This window comes from Rhinopithecus roxellana, chromosome 15 (assembly GCF_007565055.1).
Source record: "Rhinopithecus roxellana isolate Shanxi Qingling chromosome 15, ASM756505v1, whole genome shotgun sequence".
Classification (NCBI taxonomy): Eukaryota; Metazoa; Chordata; class Mammalia; order Primates; family Cercopithecidae; genus Rhinopithecus; species Rhinopithecus roxellana.
Window position 1 is genome coordinate 47578229 of NC_044563.1, and position 20909 is coordinate 47599137.

The 20909-nt window shown below is 37.8% G+C and overlaps 1 protein-coding gene across 7 annotated transcripts in view; it reads left to right on the forward strand.

Moving 5' to 3' along the window:
* DLG2 (discs large MAGUK scaffold protein 2) overlaps positions 1–20909 on the forward strand; it is a 2272173-nt gene that overhangs the window by 1386975 nt on the left and 864289 nt on the right. Inside the window, exon 1 of one of the 7 annotated variants that reach the window (XM_030918837.1) lies at positions 4037–4552. The exons of the other annotated variants lie outside the window; for them this stretch is intronic. Coding sequence (XP_030774697.1) covers positions 4232–4552 — 321 coding nt within the window. The 5' untranslated portion in view covers positions 4037–4231. Of the gene's footprint in view, positions 1–4036; positions 4553–20909 lie in introns of those variants that run through there. 7 annotated transcript variants of the gene reach the window in all.

Sequence of the window (20909 nt, forward strand, 5' to 3'; positions counted from 1 at the left end):
TTATCAAGCATAAAGGACCTAATCATAATTGCATTTTAGGAATTACTCTGGGTGCTGTGTGAGAATGAATTAGAACAAGGGTGTATGCGAGAGACCGGTTAGAAATCTGTTTCACCGGTTCTACACAGAAATGATGCTAGGTTAGACGTTACAGTGGTCATCATGGTGATTGAAAGAAATAGACAAATGTTAAAGAAATTTACACAGACAAGTATACAGATACTGTAGAGCATGACTTAATATGCCAAGGGGATCTGAAAAGCTTACAGAAGTGACATTAGTTTAATCTTGAAGAACGAGAACAAATTTTTGGTAGAAGTATAGTTTAGCACTTAGATTCAATTGCAAAGATATGCGAATTTTAAATGGTTACCTTTTTACTAGTGTTTCTTTCAGAATCTTTAAGAAATGTTACATAATTAGTGTTCTGATTTCTGTAATTGTGTTGCTAAGTACATTAGAATATAATAAATTTACATGTCCTGAAGACCATTTTATAGTTTAGACATAATTAATTCAGATTAACCCCTTTCCTCACCCAAATCCAACTATGCTAGTTACAATTCAGGATATTTTAAAAGTTTCTTCTACTTTCCATTAAATCATCTGGTTTGTTTAAATCTTTGCATCAATTAAGCATGTTTTCTTCCACACTAAATTCCTGCTTGTTTTTGTCTCACAAAAGTTACGACTAAATTAGTTTAATTATTTTGGAAATAATTTTAGAGTCTAAAATACTTTACGTATTCCTGGCTTTCTTATTTTGAAGGAAATGTGGTTGGATCTGGAGATTGTCTAGGCCAAAGTTTATTAGATGTAGAAGAATGCTGATTTCTTAGCATTTATAAATCTCTAGTTTTTGCAATCATAGGAATAGACTGCACACACTTTTCAAAGCATTTTATGATTATTTGGCATATTACTTGTGGCTGATAAGGACATCTGTTACCAGCCAATCTTTAGCAAGCACTTAACTCTCCTTTTATAATTAATATTTTCACTTCCCATATGGATGGAATGCCTGATGGAAATTTTATCTGGAAAAAGATTCTGTATCATATTTTAGTGCAGTACAATTTATTAATCCATTTTTGCTATTTTTATTAAACAAATCAAGCTAGGATATTAGTCTTAAACCCTTGCTTTGAAACTAGTGATTGTTCTATGTAGTCAGTGCCAGGTCAAAGAGAGTTCAGTAAGTTATATCTTATCTAGGCATTGCCCTGTGCACCATCTGCCCATGTTAAATCACAGTGATAAGTAGGATGTGTAACATCGCTAATTCTTGTTTGGCCAGAATTTCATGTCGTCTCATGGTCATTACAATTGTCCAATTATAGTTGATCAAATTGGATTACCATTAATTAGTGAGTCTGTCTTATAGTACAGAGGGCTAGTTGAACATATTTATCTGTTTAAGTGGGCTGTCCTCAGAAAGCCAAATGTCATGTTTGAAAAGAGAATTCTTGTTTGTCGGGAGGGAAAGATAGGAGTATGGAATTACTTTACATGCACTAAACTGAAGGAGTGATTTCAATGTAGTCTTTCAGTAAGCTTAATAAAAGTTTGCTTTAGTCTTAAAGATCTTTTAAGCAAAATAACATTAGTTATGCAATGGATGCTATTTATCTACAAAGAAATGACATGCTGAGGTTACTAAAACAGAAATTCTATGGCCCTTGTGATGGGAAGACATTGCTCATTCTGAACAACCCATTCATAACCGATTTAAGTCCCTGTGAAGATTTGTAATATCTTGAGTAGTGTCAAGCCAGAAAATTGTTTCTGCCTTGCTGCAAGCTGCACACACCATTACAAAATTGTGATGGATGCACACTAATTTATGTCTATGTAGACTGATTCTTATATTTGAGAGGCAAATGGGTGAGAACAGGACATGTGTTCCCTGAAGATGCCAGTGGGCCTTTGTGCAATGATATCTGCCTAAAAAACTAGAGAAGCATCTGTGGTTAGATAAGATTGGAGAGAGCCAAACTTATCACTTTCTGACATTCTCATTTGAGAGTGGTGGCATTGGTATATCACATCAAATCCTACTGTATAGTAATGCATCATGGTGACACCAGAAAAGCCTGAAGTTCTCTAGGGTTTTATTTGACCCAACAGTTCTTTCAGGCATAATCTATTAATCTAGAATAAAAAGCGGGGGCGGGGGGAGAGAAAGAGAGAGAGAGAGAGAATTTCTCCCTTTTCCTCACTGTCTTCAGGTGTTGATTTTGACTTCTTGATCTTCTTTAAGAAGGAAAAAAACTATTAATGCCTTTGCTATTTCTGCCCAACAGTTCAATTTTCATATATTTTTGACAAATTTCCTTAACAAGAATACCTCAACACCAGAACTGAAGTTAACTTTAAAGCAATAGTTTATGTTTCTGGAGCATTGCTGAATTAAATATTATTATTTTAAAAAATGTGTATCAACTCCTTCAGTTTTCTACTTTTTCCTTCCATTTATACTTCCACCCAACCATCCCTTCATCCATCAAACATATGTATGTATTTATTGCCTGTTATGTGGTGGGCAGTATGAAGGGTGCTTAGAGAAAAATGGCCAATAACATGAACCAGAACCTGCCCTCTAAACTTACATATCTGGCCATTATTACTGAACAAAGGTGTTTTGAATGCCTTCTGTGATGGGCACAGTGCCCCTTGCACAGAATTTGGAAAAGTACCCTTATATGGAGATACATGGAAAAAGAAGATCCTACTCCTTACTTGGAAGATTTTTAAGTCTAACAGTGATTTATCCAGGGAGTCTCAGGTTCAAATGTAGAACTTGCTATGATCTCAGCCCTTGCAATAAACGCCTTGCCAGCTCAGGCAAAAATCAGGTACTGACCCAGCACCTGGTCAATCCACTGAGAAGGTCGATTTGATGGCATCTGATGGTCTACAGATAAAGTAATTATTTCATAGGATTATACAGTCTTTGTTAGGTCCTGCATGGATGGTAACTGGCTGCACAATCAAACCAAAATTATTTCCTCAGTAATGTGTGATAAGCATAAGGACATTTTGAAAATGGATATGGAAAGTTTCAAACAGAATAAAAATTATTAATGTTGTGGCAATTAGCCTTTCACTTTACTGAAAATACTATGTATGGATTCAGCAAGCATGCTAAAATGTAAAACAAAAATCCTCTTTGGAAAGCAATTGCTTTAAGGTGGAAAAAATAGCTCATTTTTCAGTGAAAGAATTTGAAAATTCTGTCTTTGGAAACCAAAATGCTGTATGGCAGAGTTGGATGTATCTTTCACTTTAAAATGCAGACTCTCTCTGTGGTGAATGTATTTGTTGTGGTAAAGTATTTGAAAGGAAACCCTCAGAATAATTTGGGGTAAGGAAAAATACTGTTTTAAAATCAGCCCAACCCATCAGTTTTAAACCTTGAAAACTGCCTTACTTTGAATAAGAAAGAATTAATAATTGTGTATAGCATAAATAATATGTTTGGATTATAATGCATAATCATGATTTAAAACAAACTTCCAAATTTTAAGGGACTCTAGTATAATGCTGTGACCTCGGCGATTTTTTCCAGATGAATTTATGTTCTTTAGAATTAATATTGATAATCTGATATAGTTACTTCGTGATTGGGTCTGTGTCTTGGCAAATCTCTCTCTAGATAAGTGATTCCTGTAAATGTTGAAAATTCCTTTACAGGTTAACTTTCCCATCATTTTTTATTGCTTATGCTATAAAGTTTAAGCCTAGATGCATCCTTTCTGGAAAGAAGGGTCCTGCTAATCTCATAAGAATCTCATAATAAGTTCTCTTTCCTAAGGTTTGCATTTTGTGTGAGGATCAGCAAGGAAAGGGAAAAGCCAGAATGCCAAACTGCAAAGAGTTATTCTTTACTGTAGGGCTCCATCCAAAAAGGGTTTGTAACACAGTGTACAGTCTTGTAGCCCAGCTGTGTGGAGCATTGATTGCTTCTGCCTAGAGCAGGGATACTGTCAAGTTGCTCTGTGAGTTGAGTCATCTATTGACAAAGAGCTACCAGCCCGCAGATAATGCTGTACGGAGCTGCTCTCGCTGCTCCCACTGCTCCCACGATGCACTGCTTATAGCAGCTGTCAAAGATACTGAGGGATCTACAGGGGAAAAAAAGACTTTTACAACTGCCTGGAAGAAAGGGGTGTGAGGGAGGAGACATTTCTGTGCAGAGCTGACCAAAGGAAAGAGTAGGCATCAGTGCAGTATGAATGCATACCTCACCAAGCAACACAGCTGCAGCCGGGGGTCCGATGGGATGGATGCCGGCAGGAGTGCACCCACCCTGATCAGGGATGCCCACTGCGCTTGTGGCTGGCAGAGGAACTCTCAGGGACTCGGGTACAGTTCTCAGACCATGCCCTCGTCAGGACCAGGGGGCCCAGCTTCAAACAGGACCGGGGGGTCCAGCTTCAACAGGACCTTGTGGGACAGTGTGCGGAAAAGCCCCCACAAGACGAGCACCAAGGGCAAAGGGACTTGTGGGGAGCATTGTACCTGCCCACATTGTTGGTTCAGCCCAGCACAGGTGAGCCTTTTCCTTATGACTTTCCCTTGAGTATCTGAAGAAAGTGAGAGCAAGTTGTTTAAGATTAGAATGGCTTGGAAACTTTGCAGAATACCATGGATATGCCTGTATATAAATATTAGGCCAAGAAAAACCTGTCATTTTCACACATGTTTGTGGGCTCATACCTCTGGGTGGCCTGTGAAAGTCTAGGGATGCTGTGTTCAGTTTATTTCACTGACTTTTCACCAAGTTCAATTTCTCTAGTCCTCAGGTTATATTATTTTGCCTCATAGTCTTTTAGTAGCCCTTTTACTTCTTATCATTTTTAACTTTTGTTCAGTCCTGCCTATTTATTATTTTAAAGAATAGAGAGAAAACAAATTTTAACCAAACTTTCCATCTCTTTAAAGGCAAAAGAACATTTGTTTCTTTAGCTATAGAAAATAGTGATTTGAAGTATGCTATTCTAATTTTACTCTTATAATACTGTATGCCTTTTCATTTATGGAGAAGAAACATTATTTACACTAAATAATTAATTTTACAAAGAAAAGGAATAATTAAAAGCAAAATAGAGGATGATTAAACTTAGAATAAACAATGAAGCACTTCATTTATTCAGAGAGAAGCAATAAGTTTATTTATATTAACATCTATAGCTCTTTTTCTTCTGTAATGCATTTCTAAAGCAGATGTGTAGATACCTTTCATTTGATTACTAGGTTATTCTAGCCCCCAGACTACTATCATTTTATCAGAAATAAAATTGGCTCATTTTTTTCTCTCTTCATTCAAAGGAGAGAAGATAACTTCCTGCAAACACTGTAAAATGTAAATAAAATGTACCTGTAGTCACTGTCATAAACACAGAACAATGACTGTTCTTAAATATGTATTGAAAAGAAAAAAGCTATATTTGCAGAAAAATTCAATCTCAATTTCAATATGATTTTAACATAGTGGAGAAGTAGATATTGATCATGAATAAAATGTTTTGGTGGGAGGTGTAGAGAATATTTTAATTTTAATAATAGTTTGTAAAAAGTACTTCCAAGAATGTCATTTATCACTGGTCTGAACAATATAGTTACATATACATAGCCATATATATGGCTTTTTATTGATGTACATGGAATTATAAGTTTTGCTTAGAAAGATAGCGCATCTCAGCCTCTTGTTTTAAATCAAAAATATATTATCATTTCATTATTAAACTGGTTTGGCTTAAAATGGAGCTTGACATTTAGAAATGCAGTTGTTATTTAAAGTTAACATGAATTCCAAACTGAATAAAGAGTCTTAACAATTGTGAATACTCTATATACTCCTTAACAAATACATTCATTTAAATGTCTTTAGCTTATATCTCTGTATTGGTTACATTAAATTCTCAAGGCTCACATAGGCTAGGAAGACAAGCCTATTTAAAAGCATCTAGCATGTGGTTGTTGCACAGAGTAGAAAAAGCAAACTTGCTTTATTGTTGCAATTATTTTAATCCAAGATGTAATATACTTTTTATTTCATAAATGGTAATTTCCCAAACCCAAATCTCTAATACTAGGTTATAATAACCAAACTCTAAAAATGTTCATGCATTTTTCATCAACTGAGGGAAACTTTTTATTTCCTTAGTTTTTAAGAATGCCTCCTACTTGCCTGAAACTTACAACCATTTAATGCTTTCAAGAATTGAAATAGACCGCATACTGATAATTGGAGATCCAGTGACATATAAGAAGGCAACAAATTGAGGTAGCCACCATCTCTCCTTATTCGTTTGCATAAGCATTTCTATACATTTTCCCTCCCATTTGCAAGTACTGTATTATTGACTGGGACTAATAGTGATCCACAAATACTGGAGCTATGAAACCATTTCTTTTAGGACTTTCAATGTTTTAACACTCTTCACTTACCAGACCTTTCCGCCCTTTACCATTTCATTCCTATAAAAGTGCTATGCTAAATTGATTAATCTGGCTTCACCCCATGCTTGAAAACTTTCAAATACATTATGTTAAATAATGTCAATTGTCTCTACACATATATATACACAGACTTTAATATATGTTTTCAAATGTCTCACTATAACTACTTGTTTATATTAACATATTTTATGTATATATAAGTATATATATATGCATATATATGCACACATATAAAAATTAGAGTTCTATATTATTCCAATTTTTCTGTCCTGCAGTATATCAGCTTGTTCTTCCAAAGAATGCTGCATTCTATCCATATAAAGTATTTTTTCATGTAAATTGTATTTCCTTCTAGTGGGTCCTCAAAACAACTGATATATGCATATTTATAGATCTGTTTCCATTGATATATGCATCCATAGCATACACCTAATATCTAAATTATATAGAGATGTGTAAGTACTATACACTTAGGTATATTATGACCAAACTAAGAACCTGTGTGTACCTATATATATATTCATGTGTCCACTAAAACTAAGGCTGTTTTTCAAATTTCGTGATACTACTTTTTACCCCTTAAATTAACTCGGATGTCCTGTGAAATATTGTAAAACCTAAAACTGGAGGCTAATGATACTAAACATTAGAATCCTTGATAAAGCATAAAGAATTGTGCATGTTTTAAAATAGTCCAGGGACTCACATGTGGTACAGAACGTGCCTGAGGGTTGTTAAGCATCTGGGAGTTTGAATCTTGCCATCGTAGATATTTGCAGTATTACGTGGAAATCAGCAGTGTGATTTCCAGCTGCTATAATAGAGGGCCATGGTAATGACTTGAGTTCCTCCCAAGGCTCTTTTCCAAACTTCTGTTATTTGGGGTACTGTGTACTAACAGGACTCTGTCATTATGTTGTTCCTCAGCAGGTCTAAAAATCAGCTTCTGTTCCGTCTCAAATAAGATTTCATTCCATTTGGATCTGTAGAATTAATATAACCATAATCATAGGTAAGGAAATGGAAAATTATAGTGCCCAGAAGTGAGTTCCAAAATGTACATCTAGGATGTTAGTGACAGTCTTGGGAAGAAATATGTCCATCATTGTTTATGTGACATTTCTTCCCAATGCAGACTAATCTAGGGAGGCAGCACAGAGCTGTGGAGACTCAGACCAGAGTTTTGTGCATTTATCTGTCTCTCTCTCTCTCTGTCTCTCTCTCTCTCTCTCTCTCTCTCTCTCTCTCTCTCTCTCTCTCTCTCTCTTTGACTATCATGTACTGAGTGTCTACTATGTACTATTCTGTCAGCCCTTGTGGATATAATATTATAGTACACAGACTGGGTGTGGAGACTCACATCTATAATCCCAGCACTTGAGAGGCAGAGGCAGGTGAATCACTAGAGGCCAGGAGTTCAAGACCAGCCTGGCCAACATAGTGAAATGCTGTCCCTACTAAAAATGCAAAAATTAGCCAGGCGTGATGGTGCACACTCTAGTTCCAGCTACTCAGGAGGCTGAGGGACCAGAATTGCTTGAACTCAGGAGGTGGAGGTTGCAGTGAGCCAAGATGGCGCCACTGCACTGCAGTCTGAGCTACAGAGTGAGACTTGGTCTCAAAAAAAAAAAAAAAAAAAAGGTCAGGTCCGGTGGCTCACACCTGTAATCTTAGCACTTTGGGAGACCGAGGCGGGAAGATCAGGAGGTCAAGAGATCCTGGCCAACATGGTGAATCCCCATCTCTACTAAAAATCCAAAAAAAATTATCCGTGAGTGGTGGCAGGTGCCTGTAGTCCCAGCTACTTGGGAGGCTGAGGCAAGAGAATTGCTTGAACCCGGGAGGTGGAGGTTGCGGTGAGCTGAGATTGCACTATTGCACTTCAGCCTGGTGACAGAGCGAGACTCCATCTCAAAAATAATAACACTAATAATAATAATAAATAAAAAATAAAATTGTAAAGAAAGTAGGTATCTCTCCTACTACTGTGGAGCTTACAGCCTATAATGGCCTATAAAATTTAGCAAATGATATGCCATGTATACTGTGATATACAAATAATTATATCATCATAAGTCATAACTTAGAAGTTAAGCAAAATCTCAGAGAGTACTGCAGATACCACAATGAATGCATATTCAGGATACAGAGGAGTAAACAAAATCGAGATACTTGGAAAATGCTGCATTTCTTTAAGCTTTTAAGATTTTCTGGGGTTTTTTGTTTGTTTGTTTTGTTTTGTTTTTTGAGATGCAGTCTCGCACTGGTCCTGGAGTGCAGTGGTGCCACCTTGTTTCGCTTCAACCTCTGCCTTCCACATTCAAGTGATTCTCCTGCCTCAGTCTCCTCAGTAGCTGGGACTACAGGCACACACCACCACGTCTGGCTACCTTTTTTTTTCTTTTTGTGTTTTTATTAGAGATGGGGTTTCACCATATTGGCCAGTCTGGTCTCGAACTTCTGACCCATGATCTGCCTGCCTCAGCCTCCCAAAGTGTTGGGATTACAGGTGTGAGCCACTGTGCGCGGCCAAGATTTTCTGTTTTATAAAACGAGGATATAAATAACACCTACCTCAGCGGGTTGTGGTGATGAATGATTAACAAAATGTTAGCGTAGTGCTTTCATATGACAGAGGCTCAATTAATATTTAAGGAATAAATTAATAAATAATAAGTCCACAGTAAACGTTGGCTATTACTAACCTGTTTCTTAATACATTTTTTTGATTGGCTGGGAACAGAAGAGAAATGAATCAGTGAGGGCTTCATAGAGGTAGTGATACTTTGACGAACTGAATTAAAAATGTTGTATGTGTTTATTAAGCAGATAAAAAGAGATAAATTTTTGAGCAGAAATGAAAAATACAGAAAAGCATATAACACCTTGGTGCCTGTGCACTCAGTTCTATTTGCCCAGAACATTGAGCCCTGGAGAGCAGGTTCGTTAAAAGAGATGCCTGGAGAGGAGGGTGGGGCCTGGTCAGAGAGAGCTGGGTTGGCCTTGATGAGGACTTCATAAAGTTTGAGTGCCTACTCTGCCACTCTCTATTTGTTATGCTTCATCATCAGTGAACTCTTTGAGCCTCAGTTTCTCTGTTTGTGAGACAGCTGGTTTTCTAGGTGAACACCCAGATCTCATCCAGTACTAATAGTATGTGACTGCGTCAACTGATACTTACTAATTATTGGGAGGAACTTTGGAAATGATTTATACTTAAAAGCCAGACAATCTCAAATTTGAATTTACTAGCTCTGTGTGACCTTATTTGCTTAACCTCTCTAAGCCTCATTTTTCTCCTCCATAAAACTTGGGATAATAAATTCATGTTGCAGGGAAATGTTGTAAGAATTGAAAATACTGTATATAAAAACCCCAGTATGGCACTTATAACACAATTACTCAGTAAATGGTATTTGTTATTATTAATGATATCTAACGTATGTTTTTTAACCTAAAGAACTTACTGTCTACCAAATTCGTCATTCGTATTGTGCTCTTTCATTCGAATTTATGGTTTTTTCACTGAATTTTTTGATGTCTTCCTTATAATGATGAAGGCTAGGCTAGGCAACTGTCCAGAAACTTTTGGCGTAGTACCACATGATGCTGATACTGAGGTGACATTATGTCCTTCAAGGTTCTCAGCAATTTATAACTGTGCACACTAGAAAAAAATCATGTAAAATAGAATTGTGTTGATGAAGTAGCGTTCCCATAAGCTTGTATTTAGAGGTAAGGAAATGCTGAAAGATTTCCTCAGCAAAACTCTGCAAGAACAACTGTGTTTGAAGCCAAGCTCTGTAAATCTCCCCTTACAGTTCCTTTGCAGCAACTCTAGAACCAGCAGTTTGCAGCAACTTGAGTGCAGAGACTTTTTAGTCCAAGAAGTAGGGTTGCCCTAGGATAAAATCTTAGGCTCCGTTTATGCTCAACCAGAAAGATCTGACAGCTTGTTTTAACTCAGTGCCTGCTTTGACTTATTCCTTTTAGAAAGTCCCTTACCGAGGAAGAATAAGACTTTCTTGTCTCTGGGAAATACCAGCTGACCCCCAGGTAAGGGAAACAGAAGAGAGCAAGCGATAACACAGAAGGAATTAAAATTGTAGGCATTTCTGTGGTGGATGTGAAGCCATTTAGTCAACACTCCTGGCACCCATATTGCTGGATGCTGACATAAGCAGAGCATTCTCTCTAGGGCAGGGCAAAGAGAGGCCAAGCACACAGAATGGGAAAGAAAAGAACAAAAATGACAATATTTATTGCATACTCACCATGCTTACAATGTGTGAGACACTGTGGTAGGGTCTGTACATTAGTCATTTCCTTCAATTTTCCCAATAACACTAACAGAGTGATATTGATATCTCCATTTTGAAGATGTGGAAATGGAACCTAAGAGTAATGCTTATGATCACACAACTGATAAAGGCAGAATGCATTTCAAATGTAGGTGTGTATGACTTCCTTATTCTCTCCACCACATCTTGCAAACATAAGACCTTTTGAAGTACGCTGGGAGGTAAAATACCCTATAGAGACCTCTGTAAATCTCTAATTTAACAGAAATTTCCTTAAGGCATTGGGATGTTCTATGTGGTTGGGAGTACTGGAATTCCCTTGCAAAATCCTGGATTCCCCTAGCCTACTTTATTTTCTGATCTCAGGAACCCTGAGTTCTGTCCCTGAAGATCCCTTCCCTCCTTTATTATGGTTGAGAACTATGTAGATCTGAAGCAGCTGGAGTTGATTCCCACAGCACTTAACATCAGAATAAGATACTTGCTGTGTAACTTGTAAATTGGATTCAAGTTTGCAACATTTGTGGTATTTCAGAACCACCTATTGTAAATTTAATATAAATACAAAATAAAAGTGCAGAGAGACACTGTCTTTAGTACAAGAGCATCATCTCACATTGCTGAGTGTGAATCTCATACAAACGTTCTATCTCCCTATGTATCCATCATACCAAGAATCGAATCTCTGTTTGATACCACCTTCTTCATTGTCCATCCTCTTTTTCTGATATTATTTGATCTGTTACAAGTGTAGCCTCACCTGGTTTTATTCTCCTTCATTCTCTACTTTGTTCCATTCTTTTAATTTCCTAAAGGCATCTAGATGTTTTGTAATTATATCAGAACTGTATGGAAACTTAGTAGTCACCTAGTACATTTTCCAAAGGAGAAACTGTACCCTAGAACAGTTAAGAGAATTGCTCAAGGTCATTTCAGTTTGTGGTAGAATTGGTCCATGTCCTTAAACTCGGAATTGAGTTTTCCTTTTACTGTTACAAGTTGCCCTCCCTCTCCTAGCCCTTCTGTGCTTATATGAAGAGTCATTATTGTCAGATAATTATCAGGCATGCAATTTATTGATAATTAAGTGTTGGGTATTATACAAAAGGTTACATAAACCTATTGTTTTTACTCAGAATTTAGACTAGTGATCCCCAAGGACAGATGGAGAGAGGAGAGCCCCTAGAAATTATTTTTTAATTTTTTCCAACTTTGATTTTAGTCTCAGGGGGTGCATGTGCAGGTTTGTTACATGAATAAATTGTGTGTTCCTGGGGTTTGGTGTACAAATTACTTCATTACCCTGGTAGTAATATAATATTCAATAGGTAGCTTTTCAGTCCTCACCTTCTTCCCACTATCCACCCCCAAGTAAGCCTGGTGCCTATTTTTCCTCTTTGTGTTCATGTGTACTCAATGTTTAGCTCCCACTTATAAGTAACAACATGTGATATTTGATTTTCTGTTCCTGCGTTAGTTTGCTTAGCATAATGACCTCCAGCTGCATCTATGTTGCTGCAAAGGACATAATTTCATTCTGTTTTATGGCTGCATAGTATTCTATGTTATCAATGTACACAATTTCTTGATCTCTTCTACTTTTGGTGGACACCTAGGTTGATTCCATGTCTTTGCTATTGTGAAAGTGCTGAAAAGAACATACACGTGCATGTGTCTTTATAGTAGAATAATTTATATTCCTTCGGGTATCTACTCAGTAATGGGTTTGTTGGGTTGAATGGTAGTTCTTTTTTAAGTTCTTTGAGAAATTTCCAATCTGTTTCCCAAAGTCGCTGAACTAATGTACATTCCCACTGAAGTGTATAAGCATTCCCTTTTCTCAACAAGCTCGCCAACATCTGTTATTTTTTGACTTTTTAATAGCCATTCTGACTGGTGAGAAAGCACTTTAGAAGTGCGGAGAAGTACTTAAGTGTTGTTAAAGATCGGAAGTGATACTGGGATTTAGGGGAAGAGGGCCGGGGATGATAGACACCGTAATGTGCAGAGTAGTCCTGCCCCACAAATAATTGCCCCAGGTACTGCACAATTTTTTACATTCCACTAGATGTTCATGAAGATTAACGGAAAAAGTTTATTATTATCTAAGCCTAAAATCAAACTCAGTTTTACAAACGAGTATTTTTGCAAGGATTTAATAATTATTACATTTTCTGGGACTATAACTGTGCAAAAATCAAGGGACAGTTATACTTTGTTCTGTTAGCAATTTTGTCAGTTGTTCCCCATTTCGGAAGATCACATCCTTACAACATAGTGCTGATTTTAGTATTGACACACCTCTCCTGCGTCAATCTGTGTGTATAGATTTCATCCTCAAATATGCAAGTAAAGAGATTAGAGACTCCTGTTAATAGATCTGGAACCAAATATTTTAATTTTTTAGTTCAAGTTTTATTTTGTTTTTAATTGACAAATAGTAATTATATATATTTAAGGGGCCCCATGTGATGTTGCAGTACATGTATACATTGTGAAACAATTAAATCAGAGTAATTAACATGTTACTCATCTTCAACGCTTATTATTTCTTTGTGGTCATGTGAAAAAAACATGTGAAATCTGTTATTGTAACTATTTTAAAATATACAAAACATTATCGTTAACCTTAGTCCCCAGTGGACAGAAAAGGAGTGATGTTGGTCAAAAGATCTAGAATCAAATATTTTAACTTGATAGAAACATAAAATACAGGGATCTCACCAAATTTCATTAATAAAGTTGTTTTTTAAATATTTTATTTGATTGCCATACTATACACTAATCTTTAAAGCAATTTAAAGCATAATGAGAAATCTATTTGCGCAAATTACCTGACGTCATATGTCAGGTAATAAAATTGTATTTTAGAGTTTTCTGCTTTTTTAATATTACTCTGATATTATATCAAATCTCAAAGTCAACTTGTATCAAAACTCAACTTCTCTATAAGCCCTTAGGTTTCAGAGTCTATATCTATCATTCCTCATTATCTATCAAAGGACAGAATTGTGGACTGCTAGAAATCAAACATATGCCTTCACATGAGAAGGAATTCCAAACACGAATAGGTAGGTGGGTAGGTAGGTAGTTAGGTAGGTAGATAGATAGATAGATAGATAGATAGATAGATAGATAGATAGATAACTAGATAGATGACTCTCTTACTGGCATGCCCTATTTTGACATTAAACATATCAGTAAGACCCAGTTTATCTGCAAGAATATGATATATTTTTAACTTACTCCTACCATCTGCAATTTTCCTTGTTAAATTGTCTGTATTTCAACTACTAAAGTTATTTCCTCTGACATTTTATGAAATACAAATGATCTGCTATTACTTTTTCTAACACTAATTTTTAACCTGGAATTCATTCTATATCTGCTGTTTTATTTGCCTGTACCTTTTGTAAAATATGGAATCTGGTCCCTTTATTCCATTTAAATCTAAATGTATTCTTTATAAATATATGCAAGCATTTCAATACATCATTACATTGTCTGGCAAAGTAGGACTCACAGATTGCCATATTTTCATTCTTGTAACATCATTATTAAATTATGTTTTGGGGCCAAGACTTATCTGCATTTATGGCTGTGGAGAAGAGGAACTATGTGTTCAATGCCTCTATGTCTTGCAGGATAACGTGTAATATGTTTTCAACACATTAGTTTAATATAAAGTACTTTCTTTTTATTTCTTCTTTTACTTTGGTGAAGGCACTACATTTTTTTTTTTATTATTATACTTTAAGTTCTAGGGTACATGTGCATAACGTACAGGTTTGTTACATATGTATACTTGTGCCATGTTGGTGTGCTGCACCCATCAACTCGTCAGCACCCATCAAATCGTCATTTATATCAGGTATAACTCCCAGTGCAATCCCTCCCCCCTCCCCCCTCCCCATGATAGGCCCCAATGTGTGATGTTCCCCTTCCCGAGTCCAAGTGATCTCATTGTTGAGTTCCCACCTATGAGTGAGAACATGCGGTGTTTGGTTTTCTGTTCTTGTGATAGTTTGCTAAGAATGATGGTTTCCAGCTGCAACCATGTCCCTACAAAGGATGCAAACTCATCCTTTTTTATGGCTGCATAATATTCCATGGTGTATATGTGCCACATTTTCTTAATCCAGTCTGTCACAGATGGACATTTGGGTTGATTCCAAGTCTTTGCTATTGTGAATAGTGCCGCAATAAACATACGTGTGCATGTGTCTTTATAGCAGCATGATTTATAATCCTTTGGGTATATACCCAGTAGTGGGATGGCTGGGTCATATGGTACATCTAGTTCTAGAACCTTGAGGAATCGCCATACTGTTTTCCATAATGGTTGAACTAGTTTACAATCCCACCAACAGTGTAAAGAGTGTCCCTATTTCTCCACATTCTCTCCAGCACCTGTTGTTTCCTGACTTTTTAATGATTGCCATTCTAACTGGTGTGAGATGGTATCTCATTGTGGTTTTGATTTGCATCCCTCTGATGGCCAGTGATGATGAGCATTTTTTCATGTGTCTGTTGCCTGCATGAATGTCTTCTTTTGAGAAATGTCTGTTCATATCCTTTGCCCACTTTTTGATGGGGTTGTTTGTTTTTCTCTTGTAAATTTGTTTGGGTTCTTTGTAGATTCTGGATATTAGCCCTTTGTCAGATGAGTAGATTGCAAAAATTTTCTCCCATTCTGTAGGTTGCCTGTTCACTCTGATGGTAGCTTCTTTTGCTGTGTAGAAGCTCTTTAGTTTAATGAGATCCCATTTGTCAATTTTGGCTTTTGCTGCCATTGCTTTTGGTGTTTTAGACATGAAGTCCTTGCCCATGCCTATGTCCTGAATGGTACTACCTAGGTTTTCTTCTAGGGTTTTTATGGTATTAGGTCTAACATTTAAGTCTCTAATCCATCTTGAATTAATTTTCGTATAAGGATCCAGTTTCAGCTTTCTACTTATGGCTAGCCAATTTTCCCAGCACCATTTATTAAATAGGGAGTCCTTTCCCCATTTCTTGTTTTTCTCAGGTTTGTCAAAGATCAGATGGCTGTAGATGTGTGGTATTATTTCTGAGGACTCTGTTCTGTTCCATTGGTCTATATCTCTGTTTTGGTACCAGTACCATGCTGTTTTGGTTACTGTAGACTTGTAGTATAGTTTGAAGTCAGGTAGCGTGATGCCTCCAGCTTTGTTCTTATGACTTAGGATTGTTTTGGCAGTGTGGGCTCTTTTTTGGTTCCATATAACTTTAAAGCCAGTTTTTTCCAATTCTGTGAAGAAACTCATTGGTAGCTTGATGGGGATGGCATTGAATCTATAAATAACCTTGGGCAGTATGGCCATTTTCATGATATTGATTCTTCCTATCCATGAGCATGGTATGTTCTTCCATTTGTTAGTGTCCTCTTTGATTTCACTGAGCAGTGGTTTGTAGTTCTCCTTGAAGAGGTCCTTTACATCCCTTGTAAGTTGGATTCCTAGGTATGTTATTCTCTTTGAAGCAATTGTGAATGGAAGTTCATTCATGATTTGGCTCTCTGTGTGTCTGTTACTGGTGTATAAGAATGCTTGTGATTTTTGCACATTAATTTTGTATCCTGAGACTTTGCTGAAGTTGCTTATCAGCTTAAGGAGATTTTGGGCTGAGACAATGGGGTTTTCTAAATATACAATCATGTCATCTGCAAACAGGGACAATTGGACTTCTTCTTTTCCTAACTGGATACCCTTGATTTCTTTCTCTTGCCTGATTGCCCTAGCCAGAATTTCCAACACTATGTTGAATAGGAGTGGTGAGAGAGGGCATCCCTGTCTTGTGCCAGTTTTCAAAGGGAATTTTTCCAGTTTTTGTCCATTCAGTATGATATTGGTTGTGGGTTTGTCATAAATAGCTCTTATTATTTTGAGGTACGTTCCATCAATACCGAATTTATTGAGCGTTTTTAGCATGAAGCACTGTTGAATTTTGTCAAAAGCCTTTTCTGCATCTATTGAGATAATCATGTGGTTCTTGTCTTTGGTTCTGTTTATATGCTGGATTACGTTTATTGATTTGCGAATGTTGAACCCACCTTGCATCCCAGGGATGAAGCCCACTTGGTCATGGTGGATAAGCTTTTTGATGTGCTGCTGAATCCAGTTTGCCAGTATTTTATTGAGGATTTTTGCATCGATGTTCATCAGGGATATTGGTCTAAAATTTTCTTTTTTTGTTGTGTTTCTGCCAGGCTTTGGTATCAGGATGATGTTGGCCTCATAAAATGAGTTAGGGAGGATTCCCTCTTTTTCTATTGATTGGAATAGTTTCAGAAGGAATGGTACCAGCTCCTCCTTGTACCTCTGGTAGAATTCAGCTGTGAATCCATCTGGTCCCGGACATTTTTTGGTTGGTAGGCTATTAATTATTGCCTCAATTTCAGAGCCTGCTATTGGTCTATTGAGGGATTCAACTTCTTCCTGGTTTAGTCTTGGGAGAGTGTAAGTGTCCAGGAAATTATCCATTTCTTCTAGATTTTCTAGTTGATTTGCGTAGAGGTATTCATAGTATTCTCTGATGGTAGTTTGTATTTCTGTGGGGTCGGTGGTGATATCCCCTTTATCATTTTTTATTGCATCTATTTGATTCCTCTCTCTTTTCTTCTTCATTAGTCTTGCTAGCGGTCTGTCAATTTTGTTGATGTTTTCAAAAAACCAACTCCTGGATTCATTGATTTTTTGGAGGGTTTTTTGTGTCTCTATCTCCTTCAGTTCTGCTCTGATCTTAGTTATTTCTTGCCTTCTGCTAGCTTTTGAATGTGTTTGCTCTTGCTTCTCCAGTTGTTTTAATTGTGATGTTAGAGTGTCAATTTTAGATCTTTCCAGCTTTCTCTTGTGGGCATTTAGTGCTATAAATTTCCCTCTACACACTGCTTTAAATGTGTCCCAGAGATTCTGGTATATTGTATCTTTGTTCTCATTGGTTTCAAAGAACATCTTTATTTCTGCCTTCATTTCGTTATGTACCCAGTAGTCATTCAGGAGCAGGTTGTTCAGTTTCCATGTAATTGAGCGGTTTTGATTGAGTTTCTTAGTCCTGAGTTCTAGTTTTATTGCACTGTGGTCTGAGAGATGGTTTGTTATAATTTCTGTTCTTTTACATTTGCTAAGGAGTGCTTTACTTCCAATTATGTGGTCAATTTTGGAATAAGTGCGATGCGGTGCTGAGAAGAATGTATATTCTGTTGATTTGGGGTGGAGAGTTCTATAGATGTCTATTAGGTCCGCTTGGTGCAGAGATGAGTTCAATTCCTGGATATCCTTGTTAACGTTCTGTCTCATTGATCTGTTTAATGTTGACAGTGGAGTGTTGAAGTCTCCCATTATTATTGTATGGGAGTCTAAGTCTCTTTGTAAGTCTCTAAGGACTTGCTTTATGAATTTGGGTGCTCCTGTATTGGGTGCATACATATTTAGGATAGTTAGCTCTTCCTGTTGAATTGATCCCTTTACCATTATGTAATGGCCTTCTTTGTCTCTTTTGATCTTTGATGGTTTAAAGTCTATTTTATCAGAGACTAGGATTGCAACCCCTGCTTTTTTTTGTTCTCCATTTGCTTGGTAGATCTTCCTCCATCCCTTTATTTTGAGCCTATGTATGTCTCTGCATGTGAGATGGGTCTCCTGAATACAGCAGACTGATGGGTCTTGACTCTTATCCAGTTTGCCAGTCTGTGTCTTTTAATTTGAGCATTTAGTCCACTAACATTTAAGGTTAATATGGTTATGTGTGAACTTGATCCTGCCATTATGATATTAACTGGTTATTTTGCTCGTTAGTTGATGCAGTTTCTTCCTAGCCTCGATGGTCTTTACATTTTGGCATGTTTTTGCAATGGCTGGTACCCGTTGTTCCTTTCCATGTTTAGGGCTTCCTTCAGGGTCTCTTGTAAGGCAGGCCTGGTGGTGACAAAATCTCTAAGCATTTGCTTATCTGTAAAGGATTTTATTTCTCCCTCACTTATGAAATTTAGTTTGGCTGGATATGAAATTCTGGGTTTAAAATTCTTTTCTTTAAGAACGTTGAATATTGGCCCCCACTCTCTTCTGGCTTGTAGAGTTTCTGCCGAGAGATCTGCTGTTAGTCTGATGGGCTTCCCTTTGTGGGTAACCCGACCTTTCTCTCTGGCTGCCCTTAAGATTTTTCCCTTCATTTAAACTTTGGTGAATCTGGCAATTATGTGTCTTGGAGTTGCTCTTCTGGAGGAGTATCTTTGTGGGGTTCTCTGTATTTCCTGAATTTGAATGTTGGCCTGACTTACTAGGTTGGGGAAGTTCTCCTGGATGATATCCTGAAGAGTGTTTTCCAACTTGGTTCCATTTTCCCCCTCACTTTCAGGCACCCCAATCAGACGTAGATTTGGTATTTTTACATAATCCCATACTTCCTGCAGGCTTTGTTCATTTATTTTTCTTCTTTTTTCTTTTGGTTTCTCTTCTCACTTCATTTCATTCATTTGATCATCAATTGCTGATACTCTTTCTTCCAGTTGATCGAGTCGGTTACTGAAACTTGTGGATTTGTCACGTATTTCTCATGTCATGGTTTTCATCTCTGTCATTTCATTTATGACCTTCTCTGCATTAATTATTCTAGCTATCAATTCTTCCACTCTTTTTTCAAGATTTTTAGTTTCTTTGCGCTGGGTACGTAATTCCTCCTTTAGCTCTGAGAAGTTTGATGGACTGAAGCCTTCTTCTCTCATTTCGTCAAAGTCATTCTCTGACCAGCTTTGATCCGTTGCTGGCGATGAGCTGCTCTCCTTTGCAGGGGGAGATGTGCTCTTATTTCTTGAATTTTCAGCTTTTCTGCCCTGCTTCTTCCCCATCTTCCTGGTTTTATCTGCCTCTGGTCTTTGATGATGGTGACATACTGATGGGGTTTTGGTATAGGTGTCCTTCCTGTTTGATAGTTTTCCTTCTAACAGTCAGGACCCTCAGCTGTAGGTCTGTTGGAGATTGCTTGAGGTCCACTCCAGACCCTGTTTGCCTGGGTATCAGCAGCAGAGGTTGCAGAAGATAGAATATTGCTGAACAGCGAGTGTACCTGTCTGATTCTTCCTTTGGAAGCTTCCTCTCAGGGGTGTACTCCACCCTGTGAGGTGTGGGGTGTCAGACTGCCCCTAGTGGGGGATGTCTCCCAGTTAGGCTACTCAGGGGTCAGGGACCCACTTGAGCAGGCAGTCTGTCCGTTCTCAGATCTCAACCTCCGTGTTGGGAGATCCACTGCTCTCTTCAAAGCTGTCAGACAGAGTCGTTCGCATCTGCACAGGCCTCTGCTGCTTCCTCTTTTGTTGTTTAGCTGTGCCCTGTCCCCAGAGGTGGAGTCTACAGAGACAGGCAGGTTTCCTTGAGCTGCTGTGAGCTCCACCCAGTTTGAGCTTCCCAGCAGCTTTGTTTACCTACTTAAGCCTCAGCAATGGCGGGTGCCCCTCCCCCAGCCTTGCTGCTGCCTTTTTGGTTAGATCGCAGACTGCAGTGCTAGCAATGAGGGAGGCTCCGTGGCTGTGGGACCCTCCTGGCCAGGTGTGGGTATAATCTCCTGGTGTGCCCGTTTGGTTAAAGCACAGTATTGGGGTGGGAATTACCCGATTTTCCAGGTGTTGTGTGTCTCAGTTCCCCTGGCTAGGAAAAGGGATTCCCTTCCCCCTTGCGCTTCCCAGGTGAGGCAATGCCTCACCCTGCTTCAGCTCTCACTGGTCGGGCTGCAGCAGCTGACCAGCACTGATTGTCTGGCACTCCCCAGTGAGATGACCCCAGTACGTCAGTTGAAAATGCAGAAATCACCAGTCTTCTGTGTCACTCGTGCTGGGAGTTGGAGACTGGAGCTGTTCCTATTCGGCCATCTTGCCGGCACTACATTTTAAAAAACGTGTGTAGGCAGTTGTATCATCTATGAATTTTATTTCAGATGAAAAAGGAAGATATTACAAAGCATTTATTATAAATTGGAAAGGTTGAATCTGATAGAATTGAACTATTAGTTGAGATATTCAGTATTGTTTTGTGTACCATTATATCTGTGTGTTTAACTGGCCTTCCAACTAGTCCAGGGATCACCAAACTACAGCTACAGGCTAAATCCAGTCTGATACTTCATTTTGTATAG